This window comes from Coregonus lavaretus, assembly GCF_964263955.1.
Source record: "Coregonus lavaretus genome assembly, contig: HAP1_SCAFFOLD_9339, whole genome shotgun sequence".
NCBI lineage: Eukaryota > Metazoa > Chordata > Actinopteri > Salmoniformes > Salmonidae > Coregonus > Coregonus lavaretus.
In genome coordinates, this window is record NW_028164626.1 from 1 (window position 1) to 12,816 (window position 12,816).

The 12,816-nt window shown below is 44.3% G+C and overlaps 1 protein-coding gene across 1 annotated transcript; it reads left to right on the forward strand.

The window, feature by feature from the left end:
• Window positions 1-5,940: 5,940 nt before the first annotated feature.
• On the forward strand, window positions 5,941-12,531 carry LOC311116839 (beta-2-microglobulin-like). Its single transcript, XM_084191874.1, has 3 exons — window positions 5,941-6,071; window positions 6,463-6,735; window positions 12,432-12,531. The coding sequence occupies exons 1-3, from the start codon at window positions 6,008-6,010 to the stop codon at window positions 12,443-12,445; spliced, it is 351 nt and encodes a 116-aa protein (XP_084048000.1). The 5' UTR covers window positions 5,941-6,007; the 3' UTR covers window positions 12,446-12,531.
• Window positions 12,532-12,816: the final 285 nt, after the last annotated feature.

A 12,816-nucleotide genomic window follows, 5' to 3' on the forward strand; every position in this document is an offset into this window, starting at 1 on the left:
AAAATGACAGCATGAATGCTCACTAAACAAACATATACTACATATACCTTTTTATACACATTTTTTTCCAGTAATTTTTTAAGAGTGAAAGGGAAGTAAGCAATCGCTCATCATAGGATCATACATATTTCAGTTACAATATTAGTTACAATATTAGTGTTAGTTAGATCATCATGTCAAAGCTGGACCTGCAAAGTCTGAACGACACAAGTGTGCAATGATTGGAGTGATTTTTTTTCTTTTTTTTCTTGCTTTGCTTGTTTTCAAAAGGAAAAATCATAGTTGGTAAAAAATAAAATAAACTTTTGTTGAAAGGTATCACACTGTATAATTTACAAATATCTAAAGAGGTTTAGTGGATGCCATAAAACATCTGTGGAGCTTGAAGATTTGTAGTACATAGATGTTTGGCAGAGATAATTCAAAAGAATAAAATCATAAACTCTATCTATCGAGAGAGAGAGAGAGAGAGAGAGAGAGAGAGAAGTGTTTCCTTAGAGCAGTACATGCAGCAATCACTTAATGGAGTGATGTCATAATGGGCCACAAAACTTTGGGGATGTGGATGGAAAGTTACAGGCAGGAGAGGGGAACCAACAGAAGCAGGTCTTGAGACATGAGTTTGCCCCTTTTTGAAAACCTCTTGAGAGAGGATTGGTGGGATATATATACATACATACATACACTCTAGTAGTGTGTGGAACTACTGGTACTGTGAGGAAAAAAAGATAGATGATGTAAAATGAAAAATAAAACAAGCTTCAGCTTCTTAAGACACGGTGGGTTCATCTAAGTAGACACATGTAACTTCATGTGGACACCAGACTGTCTTTGTCTACACATCTAACTTCATATGGACCCCAGACCGTCTCTGTTTACACATGTAACTTCATATGGACACCAGACTGTCTTTGTCTACACATCTAACTTCATATGGACCCCAGACCGTCTCTGTTTACACATGTAACTTCATATGGACACCAGACTCTTTGTCTACACATGTAACTTCATATGGGCACCAGACTGTCTCTGTCTACACATGTAACTTCATATGGACACCAGACTGTCTTTGTTTACACATTTAACTTCATATGGGCACCAGACTGTCTCTGTCTACACATGTAACTTCATATGGACACCAGACTGTCTTTGTTTACACATTTAACTTCATATGGGCACCAGACTGTCTCTGTCTACACATGTAACTTCATATGGACACCAGACTGTCTTTGTTTACACATTTAACTTCATATGGGCACCAGACTGTCTCTGTCTACACATGTAACTTCATATGGACACCAGACTGTCTCTGTCTACACATGTAACTTCATATGGACACCAGACTCTTTGTCTACACACGTAACTTCATGTGGACACCAGACTAACTCCATTCATTTTACCGGTGGTATTGAGAACAGATAAACCCACCGTGTCTTAAGAAGCTCAAGCTTGTTGTTTTATTGTTCATTACATCTCTTTTTCCTCACAGCGGCACTCATACGCTACTAGCGTATATATCATATAGATACACTACAGCAACAGGATACGGCGGTTGTGCTGTCTGGCAAAACGGTGCGCCACTCTAATTTACCCGTGTAGAACGTTGCCGTGTAGAGCGTTGCATTAGTTCCGCTTTTGGCGCTCGCGTGTAAAATAGTTATAAATTCATAATTTTTTATTTGGTCAGCACGGGGGGGCCACAGGGGTGGCCAGGGACATTTCCAGGGAGGCACGGGCCTCCCCCGGCCTCCGTGTAAAACCGCCACTGGTCCCATGACACTTATGGTGGTCATAGAGCAAAACGTGTTGGTGAGAGTCTCCCCTTTCCACCGAGGGGTCGTAATAGTTTGTAGCCAAATGGTTCGGACACTACAGAGGGTTTCGTGAGATTAACGATTGCGTAAATAGACTCTTAAGGATTTTAACCAGTTCGTTTGAAATCATTGAGATCAAGATCTTGAAAACTTCAACTACATTTACCTGAGCAGAGAGATGACTATTTTCCTTATAGAGTAAGAATATGACAACTTCTGTGATACACTGTGTGTTTCTCTGTCTGCATACCTACCTGACTGTGTGTTTCTCTGTCTGCATACCTACCTGACTGTGTGTGTGTCTCTGTCTGCATACCTACCTGACTGTGTGTGTTTCTGTCTGCATACCTACCTGACTGTGTGTGTTTCTCTGTCTGCATACCTACCTGACTGTGTGTGTTTCTCTGTCTGCATACCTACCTGACTTTGTGTGTTTCTCTGTCTGCATACCTACCTGACTGTGTGTGTTTCTCTGTCTGCATACCTACCTGACTGTGTGTGTTTCTCTGTCTGCATACCTACCTGACTGTGTGTGTCTCTGTCTGCATACCTACCTGACTGTGTGTGTTTCACTGTCTGCATACCTACCTGACTGTGTGTTTCTCTGTCTGCATACCTACCTGACTGTGTGTGTCTGCATACCTACCTGACTGTGTGTGTTTCTCTGTCTGCATACCTACCTGACTGTGTGTGTCTGCATACCTACCTGACTGTGTGTGTCTCTGTCTGCATACCTACCTGACTGTGTGTGTTTCACTGTCTGCATACCTACCTGACTGTGTGTGTTTCTCTGTCTGCATACCTACCTGACTGTGTGTGTCTGCATACCTACCTGACTGTGTGTGTGTTTCTCTGTCTGCATACCTAATTCCAGTCTGAGGTCCTGAGCGCTCTGGAGCAGGTTTTCATCAAGGATCTCTCTGTACTTTGCTCTGTTCATCTTTCTCTCGATCCTGACTAGTCTCCCAGTCCCTGCCGCTGAAAAACATCCCCACAGCATAATGCTGCCACCACCATGCTTCACTGTAGAGATGGTGCCAGGTTTCCTCCAGATGTGACGCTTGGTATCCAGGCCAAAGAGTTCAATCTTGGTTTCATCAGACCAGAGAATCTTGTTTCTCATGGTCTGAGAGTCTTTAGGTGCCTTTTGGCAAACTCCAAGCGGGCTGTCATGTGCCTTTTACTGAGGAGTGGCTTCCGTCTGGCCACTCTACCATAAGGGCCTGACTGGTGGAGTGCTGCAGAGATGGTTGTCCTTTGATAAGCACTGCTTATCAAAGGGCGGCATCAGCGCTCACCTTAAAAAGCCCATACGCCACTGGTTGAGAGAAGTTGTCATTGTTTTGGGGCAGAATTATGTGAGGTTTAATGTGTTGTTGTTGAAGGTGGGTCTTGGTCAGTTTAGCTCTGAAAATGGCGCCTTCGTCAATCAGGATTAGCCTACTGCTGGCCTAATCCTGGCTAATGAGTGAGCCGGCGTGTTATCAATTTTGCTGAGCTTCTGAGGCTTCTTTTTACAGTCTATGGCAAGAGGAAACTGCAGACACTGTGATCTGAGCTATCTGATTGGCCAGCAGCAGGCCTATAGCTGCACTTGATTTGCTCTATGGACCTGCCGGGTAGGCGGAGTCCTACCGTCAGACACATGAAATGGTTCAAAATGGGAACACTTTGCTGAATCAAGTGCACCTACCGTTAACAGCACGAAACGAATCAATAAAAATAGGAACACAAGGCTTAATCAAATATTTGTATAACTAAACCATGATGGACTACAGCCTGTCGTTTCCAATGGGAACAAATGAGTCCTAGTGGGCAGAATAAGCAAGGAGATGGGCAGAGCCAAGCACGGGAGCAAGATCCTATTGGCGTGTTCTAGAATGCATCTGCAAATGTCGTTAGGGAACGCCTACTCTGTGAAGTGCGCATGTGCAATAACTCAATTCGCCTTTGCACTCCTAAACAATGCAACAAAAAAAAAAAAACTTTAGCAAAAGGTAAAATCTACTAAACGTAACCCACTCTGTTCATAACATATTCTAGTTTTGGGTAGAGAAAACTGTATTGAGATCAAATGTTTCATCAATGAGAACATTTGCAGAATTTCGGCCAAAATCCATCTCGTTCCATCTTCTCCCACTGCCGGCCAAATAGGGTAGAGAAGAAACTCTAACCGGATGCTTCACATTTATACATCTGGTGAAATATCTGTCTCATTGTTCTATCTGTGGCTTTATCATTGTTTTTTTTTTACAGAAATGTTTGGTGATCGACTAGGAATGGCTTAGAGATCGACCAGCCGATGACCACTGGTACACAGCATAGTAATAAATAATGATACAATGTTGACATTTCAGATCATACACTGAACAGAAATATAAAACGCAACATGCAACAATTTCACAGATTTTACTGAGTTACAGTTCATATAAGGAATTCAGTCAATTGAAATAAATTCATTAGGCCCTAATCTATGGATTTTACATGCCTGTGAATACAGATATGCATCTGTTGGTCACAGATACAAAAACAAATTAAAATATGGGCGTGGATCAGAAAACACCACCATTTGCATCATGCAGCGCGACACATCTCCTTCGCATAGAGTTGATCAGGCTGTTGATTGTGGCCTGTGGAATGTTGTCCCACTCCTCTTCAATGGCTGTGCGAAGTTGCTGGATATTGGCGGGAACTGGAACACGCGGTCGTACACGTCGATCCAGAGCATCCCAAACATGCTCAATGGGTGACATGTCTGGTGAGTATGCAGGCCATGAAAGAACTGGGACATTTTCAGCTTCCAGGAACTGTGTACAGATCCTTGCGACATGGGGCAGTGCATTATATTATGCTGAAACATGAGGTGATGGTGGCGGATGAATGGCACGACAATGGGCCTCAGGATCTCGTCACGGTATCTCTGTGCATTGAAATTGCCATCGATAAAATGCAATTGTGTTTGTTGTCCGTAGCTTATGCCTGCCCATACCATAACCCCACCGCCACCATGGGGCACTCTGTTCACAACGTTGACATCAGCAAACTGCTCGCTCACACGTCTGCCATACACGCTGTCTGCCATCTGCCCAGTACAGTTGAAACCGGGATGAATCCGTGAAGAGCACACTTGTCCAGAGTGCCAGTGGCCATCGAAGGTGATTATTTGCCCACTGAAGTCGGTTACGACGCTGAACTGCAGTCAGGTCAAGACCCTGGTGAGGATGACGAGCATGCAGATGGGCTTCCCTGAGACGGTGTCTGACAGTTTGTGCAGAAAGTCTTTGGTTGTGCAAACCCACAGTTTCATCAGCTGTCCGGGTGGCTGGTCTCAGACGATCCCGCAGGTGAAGAAGCTGGATGTGGAGGTCCTGGGCTGGCGTGGTTACACATGGTCCGCGGTTGTGAGGACGGTTGGAAGTACTGCCAAATTCTCTATAACGACGGAGGCGGCTTATGGTAGATAAATTAACATTAAATTCTCTGGCAACAGCTCTGGTGGACATTCATGCAATAAGCATGCCAATTGCACGCTCCCTCAAAACTTGAGACATCTGTGGCATTGTGTTGTGTGACAAAACTGCACATTTTAGAGTTGCTTTTTATTACCCCCAGCACAAGGTGCACCTGTGTAATGATCATGATGTTTAATCAGCTTCTTGATATGCCACACCTTTCAGGTGGATAGATTATCTTGGCAAAGGAGAAATGCTCACTAACAGGGATGTAAACAAATTTGTGTACAACATTTGAGAGAAATAAGCTTTTTGTGCGTATGGAACATTGCTGGGATCTTTTATTTCAGCTCATGAAACATGGGCCCAACACTTTACATGTTACGTTTATATTTTTGTTCAGTGTACATACACCATACTTTATTATGACTACTGTACATGGCCTTTCACCATACTTTCTCTCAATGCATTACGTGTGCAACATTGTAACTGATAAAATGAAGACTGCATCAACTTTGTAACTGACTGCATCAGGCTTCCTAAAGAAACATCTAGAGAAGACGACATAGCAACTGTGAAGTAGGATTTTCGATTGGTGCATAAATCGAAGTGGGTGCGGCTTCACTGCGTCGCAGTAAAATATCTATTTTACTTTCAGTTTCATCTCACCGTTTGCGACTGTCCGTTTGGTGCAGTTTGATATATTTTTCAGCATTTGGAAAGACTTGGGAAAAAGAAATCATGAAAACGGTTTTGTCCGTAGTTGCTTTCTGCGTCGTGTTGGTGAACATAAACGCAAAAGAATGTAAGTAAAGTAAAACTATGACTTGGTCATTATGATTAATTAGCCTGTTGATGGGATTGTCTTGTGTACGAACTTCATTTGAAAGGCCTCACCCACGACGTTCGTGAAAACAATTATATATTTCCTTAACTTATGTCTTAAGTCGACTGCAAATTTGTACTTTACATGGGTTACGCTTTTAAGCAAATGTAAATTGAGCAGAGATGACTATTTTATTTTTATAGTGAGAATAAGAATCAACTTTTGTGATACTGTGTGTGTGTGTGTGCCTACCTGACTGTGTGTGTGTCTCTGTCTGCATACCTACCTGACTGTGTGTGTTTCTCTGTCTGCATACCTACCTGACTACCTGACTGCCTGACTGTGTACCATTCCCTCCTCCCCCCTGTAGCTCCCCCCAAGGTGCAGGTGTACAGCCGTAACCCAGGGGATTATGGGAAGGACAACACCCTGATCTGTCACGTGAGTGGCTTCCACCCCCCTGACATCAGCATCCAGCTCCTGCAGAACGGCGTGGAGATCCCCGACGCCAAGCAGACAGACCTGGCCTTCGAACAGGGCTGGCAGTTCCACCTCACCAAGAGTGTTGCCTTCACACCAGCCAGCGGAGAGGAGTACACCTGCAGAGTCCGCCACCTGAAGAATCTGAAGACCTACACCTGGGGTGAGTTACTAGTATAGTTAGTAGTTAGAGGAGTACACCTGGGGTGAGTTACTAGTATAGTTAGTAGTTAGAGGAGTACACCTGGGGTGAGTTACTAGTATAGTTAGTAGTTAGAGGAGTACACCTGGGGTGAGTTACTAGTATAGTTAGTAGTTAGAGGAGTACACCTGGGGTGAGTTACTAGTGTAGTTAGTAGTTAGAGGAGTACACCTGGGGTGAGTTACTAGTATAGTTAGTAGTTAGAGGAGTACACCTGGGGTGAGTTACTAGTATAGTTAGTAGTTAGAGGAGTACACCTGGGGTGAGTTACTAGTATAGTTAGTAGTTAGAGGAGTACACCTGGGGTGAGTTACTAGTATAGTTAGTAGTTAGAGGAGTACACCTGGGGTGAGTTACTAGTATAGTTAGTAGTTAGAGGAGTACACCTGGGGTGAGTTACTAGTATAGTTAGTAGTTAGAGGAGTACACCTGGGGTGAGTTACTAGTATAGTTAGTAGTTAGAGGAGTACACCTGGGGTGAGTTACTAGTATAGTTAGTAGTTAGAGGAGTACACCTGGGGTGAGTTACTAGTATAGTTAGTAGTTAGAGGAGTACACCTGGGGTGAGTTACTAGTATAGTTAGTAGTTAGAGGAGTACACCTGGGGTGAGTTACTAGTATAGTTAGTAGTTAGAGGAGTACACCTGGGGTGAGTTACTAGTATAGTTAGTAGTTAGAGGAGTACACCTGGGGTGAGTTACTAGTATAGTTAGTAGTTAGAGGAGTACACATGGGGTGAGTTAGTAGTTAGAGGAGTACACCTGGGGTGAGTTACTAGTATAGTTAGTAGTTAGAGGAGTACACCTGGGGTGAGTTACTAGTATAGTTAGTAGTTAGAGGAGTACCCCTGGAGTGAGTTACTAGTATAGTTAGTAGTTAGAGGAGTACCCCTGGGGTGAGTTACTAGTATAGTTAGTAGTTAGAGGAGTACACCTGGGGTGAGTTACTAGTGTAGTTAGTAGTTAGAGGAGTACACCTGGGGTGAGTTACTAGTGTAGTTAGAGGAGTACACCTGGGGTGAGTTACTAGTATAGTTAGTAGTTAGAGGAGTACACCTGGTGTGAGTTACTAGTATAGTTAGTAGTTAGAGGAGTACACCTGGGGTGAGTTACTAGGATAGTTAGTAGTTAGAGGAGTACACCTGGGGTGAGTTACTAGTATAGTTAGTAGTTAGAGGAGTACACCTGGGGTGAGTTACTAGTATAGTTAGTAGTTAGAGGAGTACACCTGGGGTGAGTTACTAGTATAGTTAGTAGTTAGAGGAGTACCCCTGGGGTGAGTTACTAGTATAGTTAGTAGTTAGAGGAGTACACCTGGGGTGAGTTACTAGTATAGTTAGTAGTTAGAGGAGTACACCTGGGGTGAGTTACTAGTATAGTTAGTAGTTAGAGGAGTACACCTGGGGTGAGTTACTAGTATAGGTAGTAGTTAGAGGAGTACACCTGGGGTGAGTTACTAGTATAGTTAGTAGTTAGAGGAGTACACCTGGGGTGAGTTACTAGTATAGTTAGTAGTTAGAGGAGTACACCTGGGGTGAGTTACTAGTATAGTTAGTAGTTAGAGGAGTACCCCTGGGGTGAGTTACTAGTATAGTTAGTAGTTAGAGGAGTACACCTGGGGTGAGTTACTAGTATAGTTAGTAGTTAGAGGAGTACACCTGGGGTGAGTTACTAGTATAGTTAGTAGTTAGAGGAGTACACCTGGGGTGAGTTACTAGTGTAGTTAGTAGTTAGAGGAGTACACCTGGGGTGAGTTACTAGTATAGTTAGTAGTTAGAGGAGTACACCTGGGGTGAGTTACTAGTGTAGTTAGTAGTTAGAGGAGTACACCTGGGGTGAGTTACTAGTATAGTTAGTAGTTAGAGGAGTACACCTGGGGTGAGTTACTAGTATAGTTAGTAGTTAGAGGAGTACACCTGGGGTGAGTTACTAGTATAGTTAGTAGTTAGAGGAGTACACCTGGGGTGAGTTACTAGTATAGTTAGTAGTTAGAGTAGTACACCTGGGGTGAGTTACTAGTATAGTTAGTAGTTAGAGGAGTACACCTGGGGTGAGTTACTAGTATAGTTAGTAGTTAGAGGAGTACCCCTGGGGTGAGTTACTAGTATAGTTAGTAGTTAGAGGAGTACACCTGGGGTGAGTTACTAGTATAGTTAGTAGTTAGAGGAGTACACCTGGGGTGAGTTACTAGTATAGTTAGTAGTTAGAGGAGTACACCTGGGGTGAGTTACTAGTATAGTTAGTAGTTAGAGGAGTACACCTGGGGTGAGTTACTAGTATAGTTAGTAGTTAGAGGAGTACACCTGGGGTGAGTTACTAGTATAGTTAGTAGTAAGAGGAGTACACCTGGGGTGAGTTACTAGTATAGTTAGTAGTTAGAGGAGTACAGCTGGGGTGAGTTACTAGTATAGTTAGTAGTTAGAGGAGTACACCTGGGGTGAGTTACTAGTATAGTTAGTAGTTAGAGGAGTACACCTGGGGTGAGTTACTAGTATAGTTAGTAGTTAGAGGAGTACCCCTGGAGTGAGTTACTAGTATAGTTAGTAGTTAGAGGAGTACACCTGGGGTGAGTTACTAGTATAGTTAGTAGTTAGAGGAGTACACCTGGGGTGAGTTACTAGTATAGTTAGTAGTAAGAGGAGTACACCTGGGGTGAGTTACTAGTATAGTTAGTAGTTAGAGGAGTACAGCTGGGGTGAGTTACTAGTATAGTTAGTAGTTAGAGGAGTACACCTGGGGTGAGTTACTAGTATAGTTAAGCAATAAGGCACCTCGGGGGTTTGTGGTATATGGCCAATTTACCACGGCTAAGGGCTGTGTCCAGGCACTCTGCGTTGCGTCGTGCTTAAGAACAGCCCTTAGCAGTGGTATATTGGCCATATACCACATCCCCTCGTGCCTTATTTCTTAAATATACCACGGCTGTCACCCAGTTTATAATGAGTATTTAGTAGCAGTTAGTAGTTAGTGTACACCTGCAGAGTCCCTCACCTGAAGAACCTCAAGACCAAACCTGGGGTGAGCACACACACACACACACACTGCTACGTTCCAAACCTGGGGTGAGCCCCCCCCCACACACACACACACTGCTACGTTCCAAACCTGGGGTGACCCCCCCCCCACACACACTGCTACGTTCCAAACCTGGGGTGACCCCCCCCCACACACACACACACACACTGCTACGTTCCAAACCTGGGGTGAGCACCCACACACACACACACTGCTACGTTCCAAACCTGGGGTGACCCCCCCCCCCACACACACACACTGCTACGTTCCAAACCTGGGGTGACCCCCCCCCCCCCCCCCACACACACACACACACTGCTACGTTCCAAACCTGGGGTGAGCACCCACACACACACTGCTACGTTCCAAACCTGGGGTGACCCCCCCCCCACACACACACACTGCTACATTCCAAACCTGGGGTGAGCACGCACACACACACACTGCTACGTTCCAAACCTGGGGTGACCCCCCCCCCACACACACTGCTACGTTCCAAACCTGGGGTGACCCCCCCACACACACACACACACACACTGCTACGTTCCAAACCTGGGGTGAGCACCCACACACACACACACTGCTACGTTCCAAACCTGGGGTGACCCCCCCCCCCCACACACACACACTGCTACGTTCCAAACCTGGGGTGACCCCCCCCCCCCCCCCCACACACACACACACACACTGCTACGTTCCAAACCTGGGGTGAGCACCCACACACACACTGCTACGTTCCAAACCTGGGGTGACCCCCCCCCCACACACACACACTGCTACATTCCAAACCTGGGGTGAGCACGCACACACACACACTGCTACGTTCCAAACCTGGGGTGACCCCCCCCCCCCCACACTGGTAAGTGTGTGTGTGTGTGTGTGTGTGTGTGTGTGTGTGTGTGTGTGTGTGTGTGTGTGTGTGAGTGTTTGAGTGAGAGTTAATCATAATATATATATACAGTGCCCTCCACAATTATTGGCACCCCTGTTTAAGATGTGGTCGAGGACTTCCAAAAATTCTCCTTTTTTTTTTAAACAACATAGAACCCAAATGCAAAAAAAGAGAAAAATCCAACCTTTTATTTAAGTACATTACTTTGGTGTAAAAAAAAAAATCACACATTTAGAAAAAAAACAAACTTGAAATCATGTGTCCCACAATTATTGGCACCCCTGATGTTAATACTTTGTACAACCCCCTTTTGCCAACAAGACAGCACTTAATCTCCTCCTATAACATTTCACAAGATTGGAGAACACAGAGAGAGGGATCTTTGACCATTCTTCTTTGCACAATCTTTCTAGATCATCCAGTGTCCTGGGTCCTCTCTTATGCACTCTCCTCTTTAGCTCGCCCCACAGGTTTTCGATTGGGTTGAGGTCTGGGGACTGAGATGGCCATGGGAGGACCTTGAGTTTGTGACTGCTGAACCATTTTTGTGTAGATTTTGCCACATGTTTTGGATCATTATCCTGCTGAAAGACCCAATGACGACCTATCTTCAGCTTTCTGGCAGAGGCCATCAGGTTTTTATTTAAAATGTCCTGGTAGTTCAAAGCGTTCATAATGCCATGCACCCTAACAAGGTTCGCAGGGCCTTTGGAAGAGAAACAGGCCCACAGCATCACAGATCCTCCGCCATACTTCACGGTGGGCATGAGGTGCTTTTCGGCATACTCATCTTTTGTTTTACGCCAGACCCACTTAGAGTGTTTGTTGCCAAAAAGCTCAATCTTAGTCTCATCTGACCAAAGCACACGATCCCAGTTGAAGTCCCAGTGCCGCTTAGCAAACTCCAGACGTTTACGTTTGTGAGTGTTAGTGAGAAAAGGCTTTTTCCTTGCATGCCTCCCAAACAGCTTGTTGGCATGTAGAGAGCGTCTGATGGTTGTTTTGGAGACTTTGTGACCCCAAGATGCCACTCTTTGATGCAATTCTGTGACAGTGAGCTTAGGACTTTTTTTTACTTCTCTTACCATCCTCCTCACTGTGCGTTGTGGCAAGATACACTTGGGACCTCTTCCAGCCTTGTTTGTCACTGTTCCAGTTGTTTTAAACTTCTTAATGATCCCTCTGACTGTAGATACGGGCAAGTTAAGGCGAGTGGCTATTTTCTTGTAGCCATTGCCTGACTTATGAAGGTCGACACAAATCTGCCTTACTTGAATGGTGTGTTCTCTTGTCTTTGTCATGTTGACAAATGGGTAAGAGAATTAGGCCTCTGTGTCACGTCATATTTATACCCCAGGGAAACAGGAAGTCATGAATTACTAATTAAAAGTTCCTAGATACCCTGACCAACTTTAGCAACTACAGAAAAATATATTTTTTAAAAAATCAATTAAAATTTTCAGCGGAATTGTTAGGGGTGCCAATAATTGTGGGACACATGATTTCAAGTTTTTTTTTTTTTAATGTGTGAATTTTTTTTTTACCACCAAAGTTATGTACTTAAATAAAAGGTTGGATTTTTCTCTTTTTTTGCATTTGGGTTCTATGTTGTTTAAAAAAAAAAGGAGAATTTTTGGAAGTCCTCGACCACATCTTAAACAGGGGTGCCAATAATAGTGGAGGGCACTGTATATATATATATAGAAGTGCCCTTGACTGACAGAAAGCAACCTTTCCTATTTCCTCTACAGAACCAGATATGTGAGGCTTCGGTGCTCATCCCTGCAGGTGTGTATGTCTGATCATTTCATTTGTAGAGAAACAGTCTATTTATATGGCAGTTCTTTAGCTTTGGTTACTAACCACTGATGGTTTTTATTGTACTACTGTATAGAGAACTGCATAGGGCTGGGTGATATAATAGGGCTGGGTGATATGATTGGGCTGGGCGATATGATAGGGCTGGGTGATATGATAGGGCTGGGCGATATGATTGGGCTGGGTGATATGATAGGGCTGGGCGATATGATAGGGCTGGGTGATATGATAGGGCTGGGTGATATGATAGGGCTGGGTGATATGATAGGGCTGGGTGATATGGTAGGGCTGGGTGATATGATAGGGCTGGGTGATATG